This window comes from Harpia harpyja, chromosome 17, assembly GCF_026419915.1.
Source record: "Harpia harpyja isolate bHarHar1 chromosome 17, bHarHar1 primary haplotype, whole genome shotgun sequence".
Classification (NCBI taxonomy): domain Eukaryota; kingdom Metazoa; phylum Chordata; class Aves; order Accipitriformes; family Accipitridae; genus Harpia; species Harpia harpyja.
The window spans coordinates 26682930-26710450 of NC_068956.1; the positions used below are offsets into that span (position 1 = coordinate 26682930).

The following is a 27521-nucleotide window of genomic DNA, read 5'->3' on the forward strand; positions in this document are numbered from 1 at the left end:
CTATTTATAAACTGCAGTCAGGGAAAGAAAAGTATTCTTTTTTGGTCTATCACCTGGCATGACTTCTTAGGTAATCCTGATTTTTGAAGCGTTACTTTTTCCCACCTTGAAACAAAAAAGAGGTTTTAAAAGTTGTAGATGTTATCCAGCTGAGTCATTAGGCCCCTTGGTCTAACTGGGGGTAGCAGTAGTCTGAGCTACCCGAACCTGAACTTTGGATCTTTCTGTTAGCACTTCTGAGTAAAATGAGAAAAAAGCTCCTTATCCCATAATGAGCCAGGGCTCTAGCTATGCCAAGCACTTCACTCACAGCAAAGGCCTGAGTCCTCCTCTGAAGAATGTAATCTTGTTTGAGATGGTATGTGGCAGTACGTGTCAGGGAAGTGGGGAAAGCTGATGCAGTGATACATAAAATTTGATGCTTCATCATCAGAAAGAGTGGTAAAAACTGTTGTTAGTTATCTAAGGTCAGCTAATCCTGACGGGGCTCAGTTTCCCTGTTTCAGCTGGGTATTTCTTACACAGGTGTTGCAAGAGGTAGCATTTTTTTGAATAATTCAGAGTGAACACTGTATGCATAAGACCCATCTGAGGGAACCGTGGAGGTGTTTACATTACACGGGCACGTGTGTGCCAGCTCAGAGCCGATGCCTGGCTGGTCTGACGGCCTCTCTCTGATAGCGGGCAGAGCATGATACCTGATAGGAAGGTGTAAGAGGCAGCAAATGTAGTAGAGTCTGATCCCATGTCCATCTCATCTTGATACACAGTAGATGGAAGTTGGTTGAAACCCTTCCAACAGGTTTATTCTCATTTTATGAGAGAAGTAAAAAATCAACGTCTCTTCTAAGGTTGATGTTGCTAGTGGAGCAAAGGGACATAAGCAGAAGGATACCTTTCTACAGAGTAATGAAAATGTTGAGGTGTGAGTATCCAAATAGGTCAGCCAGAAAGGAAGAAGTGTTAATAATTAAAGACAAAACTGGAGAATGGAAAGGAAAGTTTAAAAAAAGAACAAGCAAGTAGCTTATCACAAGACCATCTTATTTAAAGCCAGGGAAAGCTTTAAAAACTGCTGTGGCAGAATTAGGAGAAAAAATGTATCTGTAAATGTATTTGAGATTCAGGAAAACATTTGTGTATAAAATCACACTGCAAGAAGTGCATACATTGAGATAAGAACTGTCTGAGGGGTGGACTAGTATTTGAGAGCAAATTGGAACTACTGCACTGAAAATTCCTCCTCCTACTTAGATAATCAATGAAAACATCGTACACGTGCAGCATGTTACAGGGAGGTGGAAATTTTTACTCATTTGTGGAAAATGAGTATTTTGAACATCTCATTCTACAAGGGAAAGAAAATCAGGAAAGCTAAAGCATGTGATGTGGTTTGTGTTTGTGTTACAGATGCCTTGGTTTTGGCATCAGCTCGCCCCTCCGAGTGGGTACAACCTCCTCCTTGTCTGCCTCCCTCTGCTTCCCATCACCTCTCTGAAGAGTCAGGAGCTTTACCTTTTCCAAGGCAGGTTCCCAGCTGGCTGCCTCCTGCCTGCCTGGGGAAGGAGGGGAGAGGGGGGGTTGCCCTGGTTCCACGGCCCTGGGAGAAGCAGAAATCTGTGCCTGAACCTCAGGGTGTGCCTGCTAATGGTGAGCATGAGAATTAGGAGAAGAAAAGCTGGGAAGTGTTATGGTCTCAGTTATAGTAACATGCAGTAATTGTTAGCCACCCCTAAAGACCCTGTAAAAAGAAGCAGGTTGCTTTGAGCAACCTGATCTAGTGGAAGATGTCCCTGCCCACAGCAGTGGGGTTGGACTATATGATCTTTGAGGTCCCTTCCAACCCAAATAATTCTATGATTCTATGAATAGTGATGGACATGCTCCAACCCTTCCCCTTCCTGGCTTCTACTTCTCTGCCCTCCCGCAGAGCTTGCTGTGAGGAGGACAGAAGAGATATAACTGCATCGCAGAAGGGCAGTGGAAGAGGCCCCGATTACAACCTAATGAGAGCCCTCAATTTTTGAGCATTTAGGGTTCAGTCTGTGTGTTGTGTAATGAAATTTCATAACTGGAGGAAAAGAGGGACAGCCACAACCCCTGCGTTCCCTCTGTCTAAGGCTCTGTGTGACCTGGTACCAATCTCTTAGGCATAAGTTACCTAATGCAAATTATACAGCGTTCAGTTAGTAAATCTCATCTCTGAAAAAAGCACCCAGAATTAGAGGCACCATCAATGGCTGTTTGGAAATTTCCTGCTATGAGGAAGTTCTGACTTGTCATGCTGGGACATTTGGAGAGTATACTGTGTAATCGTGTCTCTAAAATATAGATTGGGGTTTGTAACAAAACTGAGAAGGAAATAAGTTTATAGGATTCAAATAATGGAAAACAGCTTGCTTAGGGATGGTGCTGGAAACTAAGGTGAAGAGCAGGAAGAAAATACTACTTAAGTTATTCTTCATGCCTGCTGATGCCCGTAGGCTGTGCTTGCAGGATGCAGGCTGCATTTTGACTTGCGCAGCAGTATTTCTTGTGTCAGCATTGCCTGAGTCCGTGCCCCAGTGGTAGCGGTGCAGATTTCAAATTGGCTTATAGGATGGTATATTTTTACCATGTCTATGGTAGGTCTGGGCAAATGAAATATGTTCCTGGCTGGCTGATGCTTCCAGAGACTGTTCAGCTAGGGAGAATCTCAGAGCTGAATGGCAGAGTCCTAGGAGGACATGTCAGTTTGACAGCTCCAAAGCAAAGTCAAGGGAAGGACAGTAGTACTTTGAATCTTGAAGGCGTAATTCTAACATTAACTAATCAATCCTCTGCAAAATGCCTAGAAGTTAGTTATCATTTGTTATTTACAAATAAGTCACAAACCCCTTACAACCTATTTAATCACTCTTACGAATTCACTGAACAAGCTGAGGATGGGAGCTGGGTGATACATGAATCTACCATGTATCTATTAAAATATTTTAATTTTATTCTATTAAATGCTATTTAATAGGCTCCTATTAAATTATTTTATATAATTGTACCGTAATTGCCTGATATCCTTTCTCCAGAAATAGACATGTGCTTCATTTCTATGCTTCTCTCTTCCATTCTGACACAGTTTACAATGTGAATATATATTTCCTATGATTATTTACTGTTTTACTGCTTCTGCTTGTTTTGCTTTTCATCACTAGGTGGCAATGTCTTAACAGTCAGTTACAAACACAAGGCAAAATAAAATGGTGCAGCAAGACTAGTGAGACATAAACTAAGGATTTCTGTTGCTTTATTTAGAGCTTATCACATTAAATTAGGTTTGCTTGATGAAATCTTATTTTGTGCAGCGCTTTCTGTCATTCTGTGCTTTTAATTTGGACCCTAGCAAGATGTTTATTTTACCTTGTTATATCATGGCACATTATAGGTACACAGAGTTCAGTTGATTTAGATAACAATTTCGATTTTCATTTTAACAGAGAACATTAGTAAAGCATGTGTACAAGCTGCTTTTTTAATATTTGGCTTGAATTGTTTTGTGTTATGTGAACTGTAATAAGAAAAGCAAAAAAACCTTGTAGATCTTTTAATATAAGGGGAGAAGTGCATAAACTCAACAAATGCCAAGTTGAAGAAAATAAACTCACTACATATAAATACTGTGGGTTCTTCTGCTTAAATGTAAAACTATTATTCCTTTTTAATTGCTGGCTTACACGTGGATTTGTCACTTCACAAAGGAATTCCAGCCAGTAAGTCAGCTTCATGGGGGGCCCAATTTAAATGCCTCTATGCAAACGCACATAGCATGGGGAATAAACAAGAGGAGTCAGAGGCGTGCGCATGCCTGCAGGGCTGTGATCTTATTGGCGTCACGGGGACGTGGTGGGATGGCTCTTATGACTGGAGTGTTGGAATGGAAAGATACAGGCTCTTTAGGAAGGACAGGCGGAGGAGACAAGGAAGGTGTGTTGCCCTCTATGTCAGTGACCAGCTGGAGTGCATGGAGCTCTGGCTGGGGATTGATGAGGAACCAGCTGAGAGCCTATGGGTCAGGATTAAAGGGAGGGCAGGGACAGGTGACGTTGTAGTGGGGGTCTGCTACAGGCCACCCAACCAGGAGGGCAGAGGGGATGAGGCCCTCTATAGACAGATAGGAGCAGCCTCACGTTCACAAGCCCTGGTCCTCATGGGAGACTTCAGCCACCCCAATACCTGTTGGAGGGACAACACAGCAGGACTGAAGCAATCCAGGAGGTTCCTGGAACGCGTTGATGACAACTTCCTTCTCCAACTAATAGAGGAGCCAAAGAGGAGAGGTGTTATGCTGGACTTTGTTCTCACCAACAAGGAGGGGCTGGTGGGGCATGTGAAGCTCAAGGGCAGCCTTGGCTGCAGTGACCATGAAATGGTGAAGTTCAAGATCCTTAGGGCAGTGAGGAGGGCGCACAGCAAGCTCGCTACCCTGGACTTCAGGAGAGCAGACTTTGGCCTCTTCAGGGATCTGCTTGGGAGAGTACCATGGGATACAGCCCTGGAGGGAAGAGGGGCCCAAGGAAGCTGGTTAATATTCAAGAATTACCTCCTCCAAGCTCAGGAGCGATGCGTCCCAACAAAGAAGTCAGGCAAAAACGCCAGGAGGCCTGCATGGATGAACAAGGAGCTCCTGGACAAACCCAAACACAGAAAGGAAGCCTACGGAGGGTGGAAGCAAGGACAGGTAGCCTGGGAGGAATACAGAGAAATTGTCCGAGCAGCCAGGGATCAGGTTAGGAAAGCTAAAGCCCTGATAGAATTGAATCTGGCCAGGGATGTCAAGGGCAACAAGAAAAGCTTCTATAGGTATGTTGGTGATAAAAGGAAGACTAGGGAAAATGAGGGCCCTCTCCGGGAGACCTGGTTACCTGGGACATGGAGAAGGCTGAGCTACTCAACAACCTTTTTTTTGCCTCAGTCTTCACTGGCAAGTGCTCCGGCCACACCATCCAAGATGCAAAAGGCAAAGGCAGGGACTGGCAGAATGAAGAACCGCCCACAGTAGGAGAAGATAACGATCAGGACCATCTAAGGAACCTGAAGGTGCACAAGTCCATGGGACCTGATGGGATGCATCCATGGGTCCTGAGGGAACTGGAGGATGAAGTGGTTAAGCCACTGTCCATCGTATCTGAGAAGTTGTGGCAGTCCAGGGAAGTTACCACTGACTGGAAAAGGGGAAACATAACTCCCATTTGTAAAAACAGGAAAAAAGGAAGACCCAGGGAACTACAGGCCAGTCAGTCTCACTTCTGTGCCCGGCAAGATCATGGAGCGGATCGTCCTGGAAACTATGCTAAGGCACGTGGGAAATAAGGATGTGATTGGTGACAGCCAACATGGCTTCACTAAGGACAAATTGTGCCTGACAAATTTGCCGGCCTTCTATGACGGAGTTACAGCGTTGGTGGGTAAGGGAAGAGCAACTGATGTCATCTACCTGGACTTGTGCAAAGCATTTGACAGTGTCCTGCACGACATCCTTGTCTCTAAATTGGAGAGACATGGGTTTGATGGATGGACCACTTGCTGGATAAAGAATTGGCTGCATGGTTGCACTCAAGGAATTGCGGTCAACAGCTCAATGTCCAAGTGGAGACCAGTGACGAGTGGTATTCCTCAAGGGTTGGTATTGGGACCGGCGCTGTTTAACATCTTTGTCGGTGACATGGACAGTGGGATTGAGCGCACTCTCAGCATGTTTGCTGACAACACCAAGCTGTGTGGTACAGTCGACACGCTGGAGGGAAGGGATGCCATCCAGAGGGACCCTGACAGGCTTGAGAGGTGGGCCTGTGCGAACCTCATGAAGTTCAACAAGGCCAAGTGCAAAGTCCTGCACATGGGTTGGGGCAATCCCAAGCACAGGTACAGCCTGGGTGATGAGTGGATTGAGAGCAGCCCTGCGGAGAAGGACTTGGGGGTGTTGGTTGATGAGAAGCTCAACATGACCCAGCAATGTGCGTTTGCAGCCCAGAAAGCCAACTGTATCCTGGGCTGCATCAAAAGAAGTGTGACCAGCAGGTCGAGGGATGTGTTTCTCCCCCTCTACTCCATTCTTGTGAGATCCCACCTGCAGTACTGTGTCCAGCTCTGGGTGCCCCACCATAAGAAGGACATGGACCTGTTTGAGTGAGTCCATAGGAGGGCCATGAAGATGATCAGGGGGCTGCAGCACATCTCCTATGAGGATGGGCTGAGAGAGTTGGGGTTGTTTAGCCTGGAGAAGAGAAGGCTCCAGGGAGACCTTACAGCAGCCTTCCAGTACCTGACGGGGGCCTACAAGAAAGCTGGAGAGGGACTTTTTACAAGGGCATGTAGTGGTAGGACAAGGGGTGATGGCTTGAAACTGAAAGAGGGTGGATTTAGATTAGACGTAAGGAAGAAGTTCTTCACTCTGGGGGTGGTGAGGCACTGGAACAGGTTGCCCAGAGCAGTTGTGGCTGCCCCATCCCTGGCAGTGTTCAAGGCCAGGTTGGATGGGGCTTTGAGCAACCTGGTCTAGTGGAAGGTGTCCCTGTGCATTACAGGGGTGTTGGAACTAGGTGATCTTTAAGGTCCCTTCCAACCCAAACCATTCTATGATTCTGTGATTCTATGAAATAATACAAAGACATGTCATTTTTTTCATTGTTTCTTTTTTTCCTTCTGAAACCAAAGGGAGCAGATCAGATACCTCAACATAGGTGTGTAGGATAAAGCCTCCAGCTGCTTCAGAAAGCTGTGGATCTAATGTAGGTCTTATGTCGTATCTGCCAGTCTCTGTGAATAGCTCACGTACCTTAGGGTAGCTGTAATCACACTAGACACCCATATTTAGGCACCTGAATACCACTTGACTATGACCAGTATCTATGTGAAAGCTAGCACAGTCTTTCAAGAGTAGATCATAAGGAGGTTCCAATTAGTTTTATTGAAGAAGGGAATGTGAAATCATGAATGCAATGCAGTATATCCCAGGATGTGATAATATAACAGATCCTTTTTGTTATCTGTTAGGTGTGTTCTGCACTGGAATCAAATTGATCTGGGAATCATTCTTTGTAGGGTTGCTTTATTTTGCCCAAAAGGACTAGATTGTATCAAAACCACAGAGACCCTAATAAGCAGCCCTTACTTATTGCTTGGGGGAAGAACTCAAGACAGCCAAACTTTTATACAAGCTGTACCAGTGTAAATCCAAGCTGATTACGTGGAAATCAGAGACATGGGTATAATTCAGCATACAGCACTATCTGGCTAAAAGGACATAGCCTTTGACCCAAATTAAGGAGGAAAAGCTGTATGACTTAGTGAAGCCATAGAAAATAAAAAATATGTTAAAACTTCCAGCAGTTCAGTAAACTTATTTTTGGCTTTGGAATCTGTGTCCACATCACTACCTGGAAGCTGTGGAGAGCTAGGCAGGAGCAGAATGATTGACATCTAGCAAAGGTAGAAGCAAGGTATTAAGCACAAGCTGGGCAAATAAAAAGTTGTGTTTTGCTTAAGTTTTTTGCTAGATTAGGGCTGAAGTGCTCCTATCTTGCAGGATGACACTGTAGGACAGACTGGGTTATAAAGATGTATCACTGCAGGCCAAGGAGAGGCTTTGTACTGTTAGCAGATATTTGTGCACTCATAAATACAATCACCGTGGTTTATTGATGGAGTTTGAATAAGAGTCCTTAGAGATCAAAAATATAATCACTTGCTACATAAGTTAAAAGACTCATTCTGTTAGCAACAAATACGGAACATACTCTTCTACTTATTGGTTTCTGCAACTAGAAGACAATCAGTGTGTGAGCACTAGGAAGGAAATTACGTGTACAAAATTTGCATCTATAGTTTATACTTGCTTTGTTACTGCTGTCATCTCTTGGAGGCCTTCAGCTACTCTTTGCATTTTGCCTCAGATTCTGAAGAGTTCAGATGGCAAAATCCAAATAGGTCCTTTCATACCAAGCTAGAATGAGCCCTGAAATGACTCTGCTATGTTCATATCTCCATGTGCTTTTTTAAGGATTCCTGCAAGCACTGCTCAGAATGTAGAGGACTAAACTGCCTATATGACTGTTATAAATAGTCACTAAAAGTGTAAACAATATGAGTACCTATGCTACTAAATGTTAAGAATGTAAATAAAGTACCCAATTTACAAAAGTAGTTGCCCTAAGTATCATGTGTAGACAGTGAAGAGAAATGGTCTGCTTCGGAAAATAATTGTGCTCTGTACTGGAACTCTTGGGAACTCTTGAGTCATGCTGAAGGCACTCACCTCCCAGCGTAGGCATCTAAGCTGGATGCCTCAAGATAGATACTCTGAATGCCTCCAGTGGTATGTATTTTTGTTATTCTTTTTCTTTTACTGAGTAAAAGTTTTGGAAGTCTATTTTTCAGATGTTTTGCAATGAAAATAGCTGTTCATGCAGTGTTCTGCTCACGAGAACACTTCTGGCCATGCTGACGAACAGCTTCTCCCAACTTTTTTTTTCCAAAGTTGGGGCGTGGAAACTCCACAGACTTTGTTCAGCCAGAGGAGGGTGTAAGCCAGGTACCCAAGGCTCCTGGATATGTGCTACCTCTGATCTGAGAAAGCAGATGAGAGAACAGAAGGTGCACTGCATGTCACGAATGTGGACTTTGAGTTACATACAGATGTTCATAATTGAAACAATTCTTCTATTATCATGGTAATCAGCAGGTGCTTCATGATGGTAGACCTATGAAAAGCCTTACATTATAGATCTATGATTTCTTATGGTGAAAAAAATGTTACATTGTCATTAATTTGTCATAAGCTCCCATGTAGTAATATCGTAAAAAGAAGCCCACTGTATTTGTAAATATGTGAGACTGTAATATCCATCATCAGAAAGCTTACTTACACTGACAGATTTTGTATGCTTATGCCTGTCTATCTTTCACAACCTGGAATATGTAATTAAATTCTAAATATCATAAAGTCAGCAAGAATTAAAATGGAAGCTGTATAACTTCAGAACTTCTTAGTCTTGTCAGCCTCCCTAAAATAAGTTCAGAGCACTATATTAGAATGCTGCTGTTTCTGCCATTTCAGTGTGTTATACCTGTTTTAGGAGTGTTTCCAAAATGTGAGGAAAACCATGATCTTATCTGGAGGATGTCCTATTTGAGCAGATTTAGACTGGCAAATATTTAAATGAAGTTTAGTAGCACTTAAAAGTTTTTTTTAATATTTTATGATTATTTAATGATAGAAATCAGTAAGATTTTCAGTGGCTATACTTTTTATTTTAAAGAAGCTGTTAGATCAAAAGCTAAATTTGGGGGCATTTATGTTCTGGGTAGTACTTTCTAAAGGAGAACTGATAATAGAGGAGTATCAGCCCTGAAGTAAATTTTAACAATAGTGCTGAATACTGCACTGCGAATGCCTGTATTAAAGTAGTGGGGCAATTTTTCCTCTTGTAGGTCATTACACTGCTTTGTGGACCGAAAGCAGTTTCTTAGTCTGTACCTCTCCTTAGTACAATTGCAAGATCAGGAAGCACAATGTAAAATTTGTATTCTGTATGAACTCTTTCATATGATGCTAAGAGTGGTGGCATTTTTCTTTAATATGCTTTGTCTTAAGACATCCATTAAGTTGTTCAATATTTTAGTACAACAGCATATTGTCAGTGGAAGTGCATGATAGGTAAATGTCTTCCTCAGAAAGCATACTAAAAGGTGAAAGCAGTGAGGTTCTGCATTGTATAGTAATGTTGTGATGCAATGTTAAAAAAAGACTACTATACATGAAATGGAATTACTTTGGCTCCACATCACTTTGGAGGAAGTCAGTAAAAAAGGCGCTAGGGGATCTGCCACTCCTAGAGAGAAGGCTGAAGGTAGCTATAGCCTTTTTAACATTAGTCCGCAGGGAAGTGCAAGTAGGCATTGGGTGATACTTTAACATCCCAGACACAACTCTACTTACAGTAGTCAAATCCAGATATCCTTGGGTGTGATAGCCCATTTATTTCTTCGCCAAATGATCGCAAAGCCAAGAAGAGATTGTGCTGGTTAGACTTGATAACTGGTGAAGACCAAGAAGGACAAATGACAGAACATTATTGGATCTTGAACTTTTCATTCTGCCTGGGAGGGAAACATGAGACTCTCGGGAGCATCCCACGGGGTCCCACCAGTCACCCATCTCACCTGGTATTCCCCTCCCAACAGCAGCAATAGAAAACGCTGTTTGGGAAGAGTGCACACAGGCGTAGCCGCTTCCTGCAGCCCATCCCTCTCATATACATCCCAGCGCCTGCATTGCTGTATTAGGGATGTTAGAGGGGAGTACTTTCCTGCCTGGTCCTTTTAGCATCCTTTATAGACCTGAATCTGTGTTTTTTGTCAGCATTTTGAAGCTGCTAATACTGTCTACCTCCACGACCTCCAGTAGCAACAAGTTCCAGAAGCTCACAAGTTCCTGAAGAAACACTTTCTTTTGTTTTAAACTGGTGTCCCAGACATTTCATTGAATGTTCCACCATTCTTACAGAAAAGGACTGCAGAGTTATTGGAAGAGTCCCCGTTTCATTGTTAGCGAAGACAGTTGTGGCTTGGAGGTTAGAGGGTGTCAATTTAAAGTGAACACTATCAAAAGTTCAGCTGGGTAAGAATATTTGAAGGAATTAAAAGCAAATGGTTAAACGTCCTTGGTTGTTTACAATTTTGAAACAAGAACATCAGTTTTAAAGGGTCCAGTATCCAGTGAGGATGAGTGGTAGAGTAAGAATAAGGTAACACCACTAACTGAATGCCTTGCCTTTATTTTCCATAAGGATGAGGCCTTGTAGAGGCCCAGAAGTAGGAGGAATAATACAAACAAAACAAAAAATCAGTTATGAGGTAGAAAAAAACCTCAAAGATCTTCAAATTCACATTACAAAACCAGATAAATTCCCATTCATAATAACGGAAGAGTGGGCATATGAAGTTGCAGCTCAGGTAATAAAATTTTTGTTGAATCTATCAAAAGAGAGATTCTGCCTTGTAAATCACAGAATTTATGGGGGGGAAATTATCTATATCAACAGAGAGGCTGCTTGACCTCAGCTACCCTCAAGGCTTTGAAAAAAAAATTTGGTGGGAGATTATATTTAAGAGTGTGGATTTAATTGAAAATTGGATAAAATCCAACACACATTTAGGAAAAACAACTATTTGCAAATTAACATCATAATTTTATTTTCAGCAAAAGAGTTGTGATAAAAATAAGATATCAGTCATCTTCAGAAAAGCATTTGATGTAGCACCACGGGGGAAATTATTACTTAAATCCTTGAACGTAAGAATTAATGCAGCATTTGTGAGGATGAATAAGGACTTCCAAACCTACCTGGCATTGTCTCTGCTGAAAAATCAATTAGTGGGGTGGTAGGAAGTCATCAGTCCTAGGTCTTGGGACTTGCCGTATTTGGTATTAAATTTAACTTTAACTGTAAAAAGTTGGAGTGTGCCGGTTAAAATGAGATGGTATGATGAGGAGACATTGTTGGGGGGGGACAGGGACAGGGAGGTCTCACAAAAGAAGTTGGGCGCCCGGCCTGACAGCAACGGGATGATATTTAACAGTATAGGGAGGAAGAGCTGATCAGATCTCTTTGATAGCTGGTGAGATCAAACCTGAGATACTCTGAACATTTCTGATAGTCCATGTTCACAAAAGGGTGTAAACTGGCTTTGAGTAAACTTCATTTAGGAGTTGAAAGAAGGTTTATAAAGTGAGTTTCCACAACAACCTTCCATTATTGAGGACACAAAACCTTATCTCTAGATGAGGTGTGTTTACAGAAGACATTTAGCGTATTTTCAGCGAGAACCACAGGAGTTTGGTTTCAATGACCTTTGTGTTCCTCAGTTTCCAATCCAAACATCAAATATTCTGCATACTGAAACTAAAAATAACGTGCAAATGTAATTGCTGACAAAGTTTTTAGAAGCAGCAGCAGCAGACAAGCTCTATTTTGGCTCAGATACTGTAATTATGAGATACTGCAGGAAATTTATTCCACTAAGTGAGAAAAGAAGTGCTGTTATTCCCAGGAAATAATATCTGGAAGGATGATACCAAGAATATATGAAACAAAAAGTACTTGGGAAACTGATTCTTCTTTCTTTTCTTCATTACTATTAAAATATGCATAGTGATGTACTGTGATTATTTGAAATAAAACCTTAGGAATATGGAAATTGTAGCTAGCAATTAAGTATTTTGTAGAAAATACAGAGAGATTAACAATCAGTGAATTGCTTCTGCCTCATTTTCTTACATGAATTCAGTTCCTTTTTAAAAAAAGGTTACTGAAGATAAAAATGACATCAAACTGAGAATTTTCTGTGGCTCTTTTGGAGGTGAATACCAAGCAGTGAGCTCTCTGGTTTATTTGCCATTATGAATTCAGCTTGCCGTCTCTCATCTTTGTTAAGGGGGGGGAAAAAAAGTCAAGAAAAAAAATGACAACACGTTTTTCTGTAGCAGTGAAAGAAAAGCAGAAGCAGCCAGTCTGAATGCCGTGTTTTTAGTGCTCTGGAAGTGCTTCTCTTGTGCAACTGGGCTGAGGGGGAGCGTTGTTTTTTTTTCCCAACGTCACTGCAATCAGATATATGGGTGCAGCTCTGCTTTACCGCAGCATGATGCAGTTGTGTATAGTTCAGCGCGCTCTTCTTGGAAACAGGCGGAAGGAGAGCAGCTGACCAGAGCATGCAGAGGATATTCCTTAGAGAATGGGTTTTTTTCCTAAAGCTAAACAGTACGTGTGAAATTCCTCCAGCTGCAGAAGAGACGGTTTCAGCGGGGCTTCAAGTTGATACTTGGTTCACAAGAGGAGGTGCATACGCTCGGGCTGTCAGCTTCTGATGGAAAAAAAGCTTCAGACAGACAGACTGCACGTTAGTAAAAGCACAGCTCAGACACCCTTTGGGAAGATACTCTAACTGTGCTTATGGAACAAGTGCTGTGGTGCTGCATATGCCTTAACTGACCGGAAGAAATTTGCCCAGTTGTGGAATGGAATAAATGAAAATACATACTGAGGGGGTGAGGGAATAAAATACTCTGCAGATAGAATTAAGCACGAGCCCCGGAGGAAGAGCAAAGGACAAAAATCTCATGGTGTGTTTTTGTTGTTGTTGAGCTTTTTTTTTTTTTAATGAGCTTACCTACCATGAACGGAAGAAGTGGATCTGCGGAGACTTCATTTCCTCCTCTGACCCCTCGTTTACATCACTAACTGGTGACAGTCACATCTACATACATAGTACCTGCCACTTCAGCTGCTCAGAATTATAGAAGCCTCTTTGTATGCAGCAGACATGGCTAGCCAGCAGGATTCAGGCTTCTTTGAAATCAGTATCAAATATTTACTGAAATCCTGGAGCAATAGTGAGTAGCAGAAGAATAATCTTTTCATATTACGCATTGCTTGGTAAATAGCTAGGATAACCTAAAGGATAAAATCTTATATTTCTATATGTTTGTGTTATATAAACCAAATAATTTTTGCTTTTGTCAGCTCTAAAAATCAGAATGTCAGAGATTTAAATAGGTTTCATTAACTGCAAAAGCTGTAATGAGATTATACTAGATTTTGCTTGATTGAATTCTGAAGTTAGGCTGCTTTCTGGCTCTCTCTAATAGTACATTGCAGGGAGTACATTCCAAACAGCATTTCCTGCCTACGTGTTTATTTGATTTGTTCAAGCTTTATCTAAATATTTTTGAAAATGCTGTTTAATCACAAGGGTGTGGCATTGCTCAGAAGTTGGTTTTTATTAACTGTGCACCGAGGACAAAAATATAATTATTATACTTCAGGTCTGAAAGTCATTATTTCAATGTGATGAAAAGCAAAACATCAGTTGCTTATAGCTGCACTTCCCACCCTCTATGCTTAATTTCAGAATCTTATGCAATATTTCTATCCAGAAAGAATCCATCTGTTTATCTAATCCAGGCTGGGTTTTGCAGAATGTAAACAAATAGCATTTTAGTCTTCCTTGGTCTTTTCAGTATTGCTGTTCTTGATTTCCATTGCTGTTTAAATCAATCACTCTTCAGATTTTTAGCAATATTATGTAATGAAGATTTCTGAATAAAATTTAGTGCTTGCAAATATATTCAGATTACGTAAGGCCATGGGATAGCTCTGGCAGAAATTTACTTTTTAATTTAAAATACATTAACAGTGTATTTCTTTTCTATAGAAGCTTGTATTAACAGTGCTAAATCTCTATAATTAACTGTTTTTAAAAGATAGAACACAGTGTCTCTGGAAAAATCCAACTTGGCTACGAATGCAGTAAGGTTCTGATCATCCCACTATCTATAATTGAGTAACTTCTGCATAAAAGACTAGTATTTTAAAATTCTATGGTATAAAAAAATTGCAAAATCTGCTTCATACAAGGCATGTATCTGAATACCTACAAAGAAATAAAAATAACACTATATTAGATGTGTGACATGCAAGACTTGTCTTCATTAAATGATATCCATAGAAACTGTATTTTTCCAGGTCATTTGTAACCTCAGTAACAGTGTAGTGCTTGTTTGAATCTGTTTTTCTACCACAAGTGTGAAGCCACCAGGGAATAATACTATTACCTAAACAGCATTGCTTATCTGCCCTCCTTCCAAAATATTTAGTGCATATTCATTCAAATCAGTGATCCCTCAAGGACTGGAACAGAATTTTATGGTTTAGTTACCTTTTTGGACTAATGTTAATGAAATACTTGAGAACATAAGTGTGTATTGTGACAACACATATTTTATAACAAGCTAGTCACAGTTTATGACAGAAGAAAAACAAGTCACTTTATGGTGCAGAAATCAAATCAGTTCTGGCATTATTTTTGTAATAGACTACTGTAACTTTAAGACTAAGTGAAACTAGCACTTAAGAATATAAAAATGTCTACATTATGGAATTAAATTTAACATTGTAGTCTTCTTTTCTTTTTCCTCTACATTGAAGTATATTGAAAGTATTTCAAAACAGCAAAGATGTTTCTAGTCTGAAGTTAGAAGTCCTTAAATGAAATTCTCTTAGAGAAATGGAAATAGTATATGAATAATTGGTATTTCTGACATTCTTTTAGCTGATAAACACACTTTCTACTGTATTTAAATAAACACTAAGAGGAAATACAATAAATTAATCCAGGTTGACTTAACCTTGTTGCCAATTTTTTTTTTTTTTTTTTGCTTTCAGTCTGGAAGGCTATGTTCATAAATCTGTACATATCCTTTCTAGCTGAAAAACAAACAATTTGATAAGAAGACAGCAGGGACTTCAGAAAACCTAGGGCTTTCTTCAGCTCTGCTATGTGATGGGTGGAGCAGAGGAAAACACTTCCCTTGCTTGAGAAACTGCTGGGAAGCTTGCACATGCATGCACAGGAACATGTTTTTCAGAGAATAGGTGCTGTGTCTGCATACCCAAGAGCAGAAGTAAGCTATAAATTATGCCAGGCATTTACCTAGTAGAAAGAGGTCTAATATACTGTTCAAAAGAAAAATAACTTTGGGTCCTACACTATATATTTTGCTCGAATGGTAATAGTGCAGAGGTGCTGTCCGTGTATGTTTCTGTAAATTGGCACTTTAAAACAGTAGCTGCAAATAGCACTTATCCTTCCCAGGCTTTATAGTCCCACCAAAACCATTCCTTTCTATTGATTTGTGTTTTGGCTTGCACAGAGCATTAACATTTTCCAGTAGATTGCCAACTGCACACATTGCCCATACCATACCATGAAATATACTCAGTTATTCCACCTGGGATGACAATTTTCTCTGATTTTGCCATCTAAGGTGTTTAACAAACTAGCATTCTTGACATGCCGGACAGGATTTCCACTCAGTGTCACACAGCACTTGCAGAGGTGTTCACCTAGCATGCTGCTTGGATTTTCATGTTCATCAACCAGCTAAGGAGGCAGGTAATTTATGGGCACTGGAGTTGGTTCATTTTAGGTACCTGTTAACTATTGTAGTCAGGATAATACAGTCAGTGGTGTGTTCTCAGTGAGCATGCACTCTTGTTCCTAGGGGACAAAAAGCCAAGTCACAGTCTGGGCTTTGAATCATCCCACCAGACTGAGAGTCCTCAAAATACTCGTCTTGCAGCTCTCAAAACAGACTTTTGCTCTGCACTTGTCAACAAGATACCATGCACGTCATGCAGTTCTGGAAAATATTCCTGTAATGTGTTGGAGATGGGATCAGAATTGGGATTCTCTAGCTGGAAAATAAGAATCTTTTTTTTTTTTTAAACTGATCTCATTTGTGTTCTGATGTTTTCTTAAATATTCAAGTACTTCTGATTGACGCTACATTAGTCAAAAACTGCATTAATCATTTGCATTGCATTACTTCTTTTTGAAATTACCGCTAAAAGGGCCATGCTTCCTCAAGGTGAGTAGTGCTCACTTGGCACACTGAGGTCAATAAGATGACAAGAATAAAATAGGGCTCACCAAAATTAGGATGATTAAGAGTCTGTTACTCAGATTTGTTATGGAAATATTGCAAAATACTTTTTGTAAATAGGTATTTGTGATTTATTCAAAGAATAACATGAATCCAAATGTTAAGAATTTTAATCTCTTCTTTCCTTAGAGTATTTTTACTTTTTGAATGAATCAGATAATTAGATTTATCCTGAATTTAATTTCCACATGCACTTTTCAAATTCATAGTTTAAAAAAAAAATCTGTATAGAAGTTTAAAAGTCAAGCTACAAGACGCTGGAGTACCATAAGTATAAACCTCAGGAAGTTCTTTAATAAATTCTGTTTTTTGCAGTTTCTAGATCAGATCAGCAGTTAAATTTATTGGAGGAAAGGATTCTGTAGAAGAATCCAAATGGCACAGGTAGATGGCTCACTTGTGCTCTCACAAGTCAGCTCTTATGTGGGCTGGTAGAAACTGCATTTCATAGTCTCCCAGTTACTATAGATAGTTTTTAAGGTGTCTTTTTGTGTAATGGAATAAGAGCACACATTTTGCATAGTGAACATTTCAATTTTATTTGCCACTTTTCGTAGAACAGAATTATCTTCAGGGCCTTATTGTAAGGATTACAACACTTGTTTATACACCTTAGAGTGGCAAGATGTTTTTTTCTGTGGACTTGCATTTAATTCAGACTTGGAATAAGGCCTTTTTCAGTATTAGGACTTCAGGTCTTTTCCCATAGCCCATCCTTCCCTGTCTTCTTTCACTACAGCCACCACCCACATCAAAATCCTCATATCATCATCCTCTCTAACTTTGTGCTGTACAAAGCCCATTGCACAATCATCCTACTACACACCGGTCTCTCTCTGTGCTCCTGCGTGCCCGGTCCCCATAGCAGTGGCTGGTAAAAGCCACCAGCTAGTGGGGGTAACATCAGAGACAGCTTGATCCTGGGGGAACGCGGGCACCCACATCAGCTATTGCTGGCATTGCTCAGACACAGCGGCATCCCACGACGGTCCCAGGAGGAACTCCGGCTCCTCCGCGGCTTGCTGGTCGCATACCGAGCTGAACACAGTGGTAGCGTCAAAACAAGTTATGTTGTCAGAGGAGCATCAGGCGTCAGAGAAACTTCTCAATGGCCAGTGTGAAGCCGGAGGGGTTGTTGGCTGCCAAGCGGTCAGCCATATTCTGTTCTGCTCTTGAGGATACGTTTCTGCCTTGTCAGGAACAGAAATTAATGAAGGACATTGACTCCTTCATTAAATGGATGTAATACATTTAGCAATAAAATTCAACCTTTTTACGGAGAATATTCATGAAGTCCTGTGTCCGTGAGCAAGAGAAAGGGAAGGCCATGGGCAGTTTCTTAGGTGAAAGTCTGCATTATGTCTTAAGTTCTGTGGTGCACTAGTTTGATATTCTAGTAAGATTTTATTGTGCAGGAAGATGATAACAGCCGTTTAGCAAGGGTTCAGTTATCTGCAGGCAAACATAGACCTGTTTAAAGCTGAATACGCTAAGCACACCATGCTATCAGACTTAGTGATTGTAGCAAGATATCAATGAAGGAAAGAGGCTCCTTCGTGTTTCTCAGTGCCCACTTAAACAAACACATTCACTGAACAAGAAGAACCTACCCTTCCCTGCCATCTCTCTTGCTCTGGCATTCCTACTCTTGCAGACCCAAAAGTGAGCTGATTTCAAGAAGCTGACGTGCAGCAAACTCACCCTGCAGGGAAAGGATCAGTTCTTGCCTGAAGCAGGTGGGTGGCCTTGCAGCTGGGGAAGGGACAGGGGCATGTGGCTGTGGTAAACAGGAGAGCAGGCTGGCACTGACGGAGAAACTGCGGCCGGGGCTGGGGCCATGCTTAGACCTGCTCCTCTTGCTTGCTGCTGAGGTCTCACCCTCACACACCTGCAGAAAGCTGGCCACCTCCCCAGCCTCTGCCTTTAGGGAGCCCTGGGGACAAAGGTTAGCATCTGCTCAGGCCTTGGCATGTGACTCTGCCTTGGACAAAAGATGCTATTAATTCAAGCTGTCTTGCTGCATGAAGGGAATTGATTGCTCTATCCATTGAGCCTGAAATTAGGGTGCTTAGTGTATTCTTCAGCCCTAAGTGGTCTATGATTGTCAGCAGAGAAGTGACTTGCTTGATGGTGGTGACTGTTACTTCCCAGGACATCTTTCTTTATATTTGTCTGCAGATCTGATCCTCTTCTCCACAGAGCTGTAGGGAAAGGTATTAAACCAGAGTGTTTGGGCTGTTTGTGTTCTGGTGGTACCCATGTTAGAACTTGCATTTTGGCATGGTTCTTCTTAGAAGTAAGGGAAGGCGAAAGTTTTATGACTCTAGGGACCTGAGAACTCTTAAAAAAGGATTTTCATTTGTTTTGATGTTTGCTACTCTGTTCAGGACCTTCCAGAATAATTTCTACCATATTGGGAGGAAAAAAAATTGCGAAATTCAGTTTATTTACACAATGAGTTTGCTTGTCATTAAGAAGTTTGAATTACTGTAGTAAAAAATCCACAAATAGTTTGAGTGCAATCTTAGTACATAAAGTTTTGTAGTAAAACAAAAAAACTTCAGTCCTAATCTCAAAATATAAAATAGTCTGGAAACTAGGCATAAACTAGGCATAGATGATCACTGGTAGGTATTCCATAAAGGTTCTGATAATTTTACTTGTGGTAAAAACAAAATTATTCTGTTATACTATTAGTATCCACTTTGAGTGATTAATTTGTGATATCCTTGGTTTTATCAAATTGCCAGCAGTTTGGTTTTTTCCAATATAGCTAGTTACTGTTCAAAAGGATCAGGGAAAGAACTAACAGTTCTTGTGGTTTCCTCTATGCATATAAAATACCATTGAATAAGCTGTAGTATTTTTTATTTTTGTATGTATATATAAATATAAAAATTATAAATATATAAAAGGGAATATATATATGAGGGAAGTGATAATACACAGGTTACCTTAGCTGTATGAAATGTACAAAAATGTTCAAAGTTTAGTAATGGAGGATATAAGCCAAATTGCTACTTAACATTCCTTTTGTATTTTATTCACTTTTGAGGCACTCATTTAATTAATAGTTTAAACTCTCTTCTCTATATTGACTTGGGGACAGTAGGAAGCAGGCTCCCCACTTCCAGAATTATGAATGCATGTGCTTGTCCAGCTTTATTTTCTGTATTCATTCCTGAGTTTCTAAGCAATTGCTAAGTGCTCTGACACTTGCTATGAGTTGGTAGCCCTAGAGACTGAATTCCTGTGGGCGTTGAACCCACAATGGGCACATGTGGCATTGCAGTAGCTGTGCCTGGGAGGGACAGTCCCACCCCAGCCTCCTGTCCTGGTGCTCCTACCCCTTCTCTCCCACCCTAATTACCCATAGAGTTAATATCCTGCTAGTCAAACTTTCTAAAATGGTGTAGGTGCTGGTGTCAGCATAAGGAAGGGCACAAGGATACACAACTAGGAGCAGGAGGCAGTTTTGGCTGATTCCTGCTGTTAGACTGGTGGAGCTTTATGGGGAATCATACTTACTTTCTTAATGGTGACTCCTGTACCTGTGCCTGCTTCTAAATATTGGAGCTAGTTCCTTCTCCAGGCCAGTCTAGCTTTTGCATCCCTCTCTTCTCTGCTTCAGAGCATCAGCAGTGAAATTGTTGTTGCTATTGTTATTTCCATGATAAATTTGGACTGCAGAATAATTTCACAGAGGTAGGTAGCTGAATTATTTGTGAGTTGGTAATTCTTCATTCACTGCAGTTACTTAAACTAGATTTGAATCAATTGTCCATAGAAAGGAAATCCCTTCTCCTCTAATATAGTTTCTTCTGAATCATCCAATCCTTTGTCTATGGCATCAGCTAAAAGGAATATTAAACATAGCGTTCAAACTTTACAGCAGCTCTTTCAGCCAGATATTGTAAGTTCTTCTACTGTTTATATTTTTTAAGAATGTAAATGGAAAGACGTTCAATAGTATGACAAAGCAGGGCAAGACATCTGCCAACCGGCTCATCAACCTGCTAGGGCTTGAAACTAGGAATGACAATGGAGGGAGACTATGACCCATAGTTCAGTTAGGTAGCAGTGAACAGGGCTGGAAAGCAAAGGGTGCAGGGCAAAGGGAACAAGAGACCTCAGAACTGTAAAACAGGATGAAGAGACACCCACCTTAAATGTACGTGTACAAATACACGCACTCTGGAGGACATGCAGGAGGAAGTCAAGTGCTGCATGCAGTCATGAGACTACCTCATAGCAATAGCAGGCTTGGTGTTAACAGCTCCCACAGTTGGAGCGCCGTGATGGATGGATACAAGCTCTTCAGGAAGGACCTGCAGGGGAGACGGGGAGTGGAGGTTGCTGGTTTTGTGAAGGAGCTCCTCACGTGTATGGAGCTCTTCTATGGGATGGGTGGGTGACAGTGTGCTTGAGAGTTTGTGGGTCAGGGTCAGAAGAGAGGACTTTAAGGGTTACAGGGTGATGGTGGGAATCTGTTACAGACCACCCAATCAGGAGGAATTGGACAAAGCCTTCTTTAAACAACTTAAGGAAGTTGCTGAATTGCTGATGTTGGTTCACACGGGGGACTTGAACCTCCTGACGTCTGCTGTAAGTGCAACATAGTAGGACGCAAGCAGTCAAGATTTCTTGGGGGTGTTGGAAGTAACTTCTTGATACATGAGGGACCAACAGAGGTGAAGTGCAGCTGGGTCTGCTATCCATTAACAAGGAAGAACTGGTCAGAGCTCACGATCCCAAGACGACTGAGGAGAGAGAGTGGCAGAGTGTGGACCCTGAACTTCAGGAGAGCGGATTTCAGTTTTTCAGATTTCAGAAACTGTTAGGTGGGATCCCATGGGGGCCAGCTCTGAAAGGCAAAGGAGCTCAGGAAAGCTGGCAGGTCTTTGAGGTCAGAATCTTCCAAGCATGAGAATGGGACACCCCAATACTCAGGGAAACGAACAGACATATGAGGAGACCGGCTTGGCTTCTTGGGGACCTCATGGCTGAGCTCCAATGCAGAAAAGGCAGTATATCAGAGGCAGGAGCAGGGGTTGGCTACAGAGGAGGAATTTATAAACATTGCCCGGACATGCAGGGGTGGTGCTTGGAAATCCAAAGCTCAACTGGAGATGGGAATTGCGAGGGATGTCAAAGGCAACAAGAAGAGTTTCTCTTGCTTCGTTAGTGGTAAAAGGCTGAACAAAGAAAATGTGGACCCATCGCTGAAAGGTGCAGGGGATTTAGTGACAGTGGACTGAGGTACTGAGTGCCACCTTTGCCTCAGTCTTCACCAGCAAGGTCTCTCTGGCCTCTGTCTGCCAGGTGCTGGAGTGCCCCTTGATATGGCACTTCTGATAAGGGGGAAAGGTAGAACTTGTGCCAGTCCAGAGTTTGGGAGCACAGACTCTTTTCCTTGAAGGAACTACTGAGAAGCCTGGCAATTCCATACATATTTATGATGTTTTATATATTGCAAATTAGTCACACTCAAAACCAAGGGATGACAAAGTTTTTCTATACACAGCAGACAGCAGAGCTTGCTAAAACAAGTGCCTGAATGAAACACATCTGAGAAACACTGGCTTCCTAATTTGCTCTTGGCCAAGTAGCAGTGGTTTCACCGAGTTGTCGAATGCTGCTTGCTTCATCCTCTGCATTAAATACAGAGATCACCAATATAGAGAGGCCACCAACAATATTGGTGTTTGCGCATATCAAGGTCACTGATGCAACTGGTATTACAGAGCCGCCTGAGAGATTCAGCTCTGTCACATCCCAGAAGAGAGGTTGTGGGGTGCTTTTCAGGCCACTGGTTTGAAGAGAAATCCGAGTGTTGTTTTGTAAATACTGTGGGATCACTGTAGTGACATGTTATCACATGTCTCCAGGGGAATGCGTTGCTGATAAAGAGCTTAATTAGGTGGTTGGAGCCTTAACAGAGAAGTTTCACACACAAAAAACACAGGACCCTCTTGAAAGACATGCTATACAGTCTTTATCCTGAATACTTTCTATGCTTTCAGAAATTTGCTGTCATCAAATGTAGCACAAATGCATACAAGCAGAGAGGCTGCTGTGGTTTTCACTAGTCAGTGAGCAGGTCAGGAGTCATGATTTGTGTACAGCCAGTATGTGAAGATGGTAGATGGATTGGTGTTAGACAAGGACAGATCAAAAGAATGTAACAGATCTTGATTATTATTGTTCTTGATTTATTTATAATTGTGAAGTTGCAGATGGTTTTGGTCTTACTTTGAAAGGCTCGTTTATATTCCCCTGAATTCATAAGTAACCAGTAGTACCTGGCTCAGCACAGAAGTCTGCCAAAGTTATTGTTTTGCAGGAATTCTGCTATAACTAGGTGATCATTATACTAACATTTTTTCCTAATCTTGAGCTATCTCGCTCTCCTCTGTCTCTGTAACTTTGAAGAGTCTCAGCTTCTATGTGGAGTTAATTAAACTTCAAAGGATGTCCATTTATCAATTTGTTTGTTTTGATATTGATTCCCTTAAAGAACTTTTGTTGAACAGAATATATGCAATTATCTTTCTTGCTGCATTTCTGATTGTTATTTACGAATGTCTTTAAATGTCTGGATCAATTTGCCTTTTTAGTCAGAAGGATACTTGTATAGAATTCTAGCCAAAGTTCTTCCTTCAGAAGTTTGTAGAGTAGGTTTCTGCATACACTCACAGTAAAATATTGTTGTATATTTTCAGAATAAGGTTTATTCTGTGCATATTACAGAGATATCGTGTGTTGAAAGTGGTCTAAGCTAACTGACATGAGGTTTTGCAATTTGTTCCCGCGTAACTGGAATTATTTTTAGTCTGCTTTCCAATGGAAGCAAAGCTTATTCAGTCTACCTGCCTTTTTTGAACATGTTGACCAAATTCAGAACAATTCGTAGAAGAGTAGAGTTTTTAAAGGTACCTAAGTTTCTACAGAATTTGTAAAAAGAGTCTGTTAGGTAGTGGAGAGGGAGGTCTACCTGATGAAAAATTGCAGCATAAGCTTCCTGTCTTCTTAGACATAAGAAAATCCTTGCTGTGACAGCCTTTGTAAATACCCCAGCTGTGAGACAAGCTTCAGTCACACCTTTGAGAGCATTGCACACAAAACTCATAGTGCTGTTTATTTGAAAACGCATTTGCAAGATGCAAATTGACATTCATTAGTTTAGATGCAGGGAAACTGCTGCAAATACCTTGCTTGCAATGGTCTACATTATAATAATATTCATACAGTGCTTCCCATCTGGAAGCTTTACAGTCTTAAATTCTTTCAGCATTATTACGTGAATATGAAAGATGGAAGTATTATTCCTTTATTGCTATTACCGGGCAAATTGAAACAGAGAAATTAACTGAGAAACACAAGATTACACATGAAACCTGTGTTAGAGCTGGAAATGAAACCTTGTCTCGTATTCCTTTACTGGAAGAACCTTTCTTCCTTCACATTCTTGGTAGCCAAATGACACATTGTGAAACATGACTCAACTAGTTATTATTTCTAATGAGATTTTTAATTGGCGGTAAGTAGTAATTTTAAAATGGAAATGTCCTTGGATTATTTTAAATTCCACAGGGTACATATTTGTTACTACTGATGCCTTAAATGAGGAGAAGATTACTTAGCTGTAATTCTTTTTCTTTGAAGGCAGATGTTTAAAACAAATAACCTCACCACACCCTTTATCTGTGTGCTATCTGAACCAAAGCTAGGTGGTTATTTTGATTTTTGTTCAATTACTCATAGGCAGGAAAACATGGCAGAGCAATGTATGTATTCTTTCTTGATCAAGAGCAGTAACTCTCCGGGAATCAAAAGTTGGAAAGTACTGCTTTTGAAATACAAAAGTCACTGGGGTTTGTAGTAAATTAAGCAAAGTCTCAGCTTGTCCATAGTGAATCTTTAACATGTATGTCATAAAATAGAAGATGGTAATATTTTTAAAGGGAAAGTGAAATTAAAAATTTTGATTGTTTTTACTGATTTGTCTGTCATGCATTCCAGCAGTAAGGGACAGGGCAGGTAGAAGTGGGTGTTACAGGGAGCTGCAAACTTCTATGGCAAGTGAAATCACTGGAATCATTGGAATTACTGTTTTAATGAACTTTTAAAACTAAATTGTTAATCTAGACCAGTCGGAATTTTATAAAAAGGTAGAAAAAAGCGAATACTTGTTAATGATTATGTATGGATATTGCTGTGCCTACTTTTTTGTGTAAGAACCCTCTTTTCTGTTGCCAATAATATTTCCTGAGCTCTGCAGTTTGGGCTGAAGCACTTCTAAACTTAATGTCCCTGAAGGTGAATTTTGGAATTTTCCACAAAATTGGTTCTACCCTCTCTAAGAATGCGAAAATTCAAAAACACTGTTGTTTGTTCATGTTAAAAATTCTCTTGAAGAGGATCTTGGGGGTGGGTGGGGGACAGACACAGCCAGCTGGCTCCATACAGTGACTACACAAAGAAAGTGAGGGTGGAGGAGAGGGCGAATATGAATTACAAGCCCAGCAAAGAGCCAGCAGGAATGAAGGGAGAAGAGACAGGGCGGGAGTCATCCTGGGGGAGGAATTAGAAATAGGGGAACTAAAACTTCCTAGACAGTGGGAGTGGAAACAAAGAGTGAGGGTAGGAGATGGGGCCAGGGGGGACCTGGAAAGGGGTGGGTGAAGGGGTAGTGATGGGAGGAGGGATGGACGGGGGTAAGAGGACTGGATGGATGAGGGGAGCAATGTTTGGCTGGGAAAGGGGAACGGTGCATGGGAGTCTGGGACTGGAATGGGGAGCCTGAAGTGGGGAAGGCACAGCCGTGAGGAGACACCAGATTGTAGAGCTGGAGTAAGAAGAGAGCAGCTGGGGAGATGGGGGAGGTGAGAGACAAGAGAAATCCCCTCCCAAACGCAGAATGCAGCGCAGGAGTTGTGATTTCCATCCTACATCCTTGCTTTGTAGCAAATCCCTCCAGCAAAGGGTATGACTTGCTTTGCCTTAGTGCTTGGGTTAGGTGACATAAAGTGTTAAATGTTATCAGGTGAGGAGAGCAGCAAGTGACTTGTGCGTGCTGTTAAGGTAACTGGGTCAACAGTTGGTACATTTGGCATCAGATTAATCATACGTCCACTATATTACCTCACTTATCATTTTCACTTCTGAAAGCCTGAGTCCAATGAGGTAATGCAGTACACAGCGGAAAGCACATAGATGTACAAAGAAACACTCTTACCAGACTATTATTCTATTTATTATTACTTGTAATGGAGTAGCAGATAACTTCTTAACACATTTTGTCTCCAATACAGCAGGTAGTGTATAAGCTAATAATAAAAGCTACTCTGTCCGAGGATCTCTCAAGGGAGGATGTCAGACAGATCTGGGGGTTTTTGACAGAGTTCTCAGCTGAATGAAGAAACAGAGCATGTATTTGGGTATTAGTGAATATTTGAGTGTCACTCAGCATGCTTTCAAGCATTATAGTTTTATGAGCAATGTGTTAAAAACTGGCATGAGACACTGTAAATGAAGTGTCCTTGCTGATGGTTTCTTGTCACATTAGATTGAGCTAAGCAGTTGGGTACTGCAGGGATGGACTCTGGGCTTTATTTTATTTTATATCCTCATTAGGGATTTGGAAGAAGGTAAATAGCATGTTAATGACATTTGTGATAATCCTTACATCAGGGTGTATAAGTATCAGCAAAGAAAAATGAGAGAAAAAAGAACAATCAAATGAAATGAGGAGTTATTTAGAGTAAAAATCTGAAAACGTACTTACATGGGAATCTGTAAATGTCTTTTGAGACAGAACTTATTTTTGAAACATGAAAAACAAGACTGGCTACATTTTTAAACTGTAGTGTAAGGGCTAGCTCTTCACTGGAAGGAGAGGCATAGGGTTGACTGTCTTCTGCAACCGCAGTGGGAGAAGGTCCTTGCACAGTCATAGCTGCACCTGGGCCAATTTCCAGCTCTATTTTGCCCAAAGTGGGAAACCCCAGAAGTCTGTCCATTACAGCAGAGCTGCTGAGAATGGCAATTACAAATAAGGGGGGGTTTACTTTCTTTGAGGGCAAACAGTAGTCCTTCAAGCAGTAAAATGGAAGCATCACACTACTGTCAAGTTAGAGATTTGTTTAGATTTATTATGTGCTTATGATATTAATAGATACTTAGAATGGCTTTCTGCCTAATATTAACACCATTCTTTCTAGTTCACCATAAAGGCTATTATTATTTTATGCAGTCTTTTTCTTGTTACAAAAGGAATCTATTCCTGCAAAGTAATGAGATAGTTTCTACAAAGTTGCTGCCACTGATTTTAATCAAGCATTTTTCTTGATTAAGTACGAAAGGGTGTATAACACTAGTCAGATCCTCTTGCAGAGCTAGCACATATCCTAAACATTTACATACCAAATTTCAACCTTATTGGTAAATTCTCCTAAAGCCTGCCTTACTGGGATGTCATGCATTTTAAAGATTACGTTTATATTATGATTATATCCTCAGGGCATGACTTTTTGTTATAAAGTTTTCATTTTTATAATATTAAATCCAGAAATGACATTTCAAGTTGATATAGTTTACATTTATTATGTTGGACATGTGTAACTACTTTATAGAAGCAGAGTTTGAAACATTTGGCTGGAACATGTGAATCTATACATTATTGTTATATATGTGCGTGTGTGTGTGCAAATATATATAACAAATCATATCTTGCTGATTAATACAGAAAATGATCTTCAGTCATTAAACTTCTTATGACACAAATGATCAGTGTGATCAGTTACAATCTTTTTCAAACTCTTTTTTCTGTTTTGTATCATATACATCATATGCACTGTGGATTCAAATTATAGCTATGGTTTTCCATAAACTGTGCAAGAACTGGCACAGTGTCATGAAATTCTGATAAATATCTGCATTGATAATTTAAGTAAGATATAAAAGCCAAACATTGTCTTAAGGCTTT

At 40.8% G+C, this 27521-nt stretch overlaps 1 protein-coding gene across 7 annotated transcripts in view; it reads left to right on the forward strand.

The window, feature by feature from the left end:
* The window catches only part of FRY (FRY microtubule binding protein), a 253146-nt gene that overhangs the window by 63836 nt on the left and 161789 nt on the right, over positions 1 to 27521 (forward strand). For 2 of the 7 annotated variants that reach the window (XM_052812242.1, XM_052812248.1), the window contains exon 1: positions 12499 to 13423. The exons of the other annotated variants lie outside the window; for them this stretch is intronic. In XM_052812242.1, the coding sequence (XP_052668202.1) occupies positions 13354 to 13423 (70 nt within the window). In that variant the 5' untranslated portion in view covers positions 12499 to 13353. Of the gene's footprint in view, positions 1 to 12498; positions 13424 to 27521 lie in introns of those variants that run through there. 7 annotated transcript variants of the gene reach the window in all.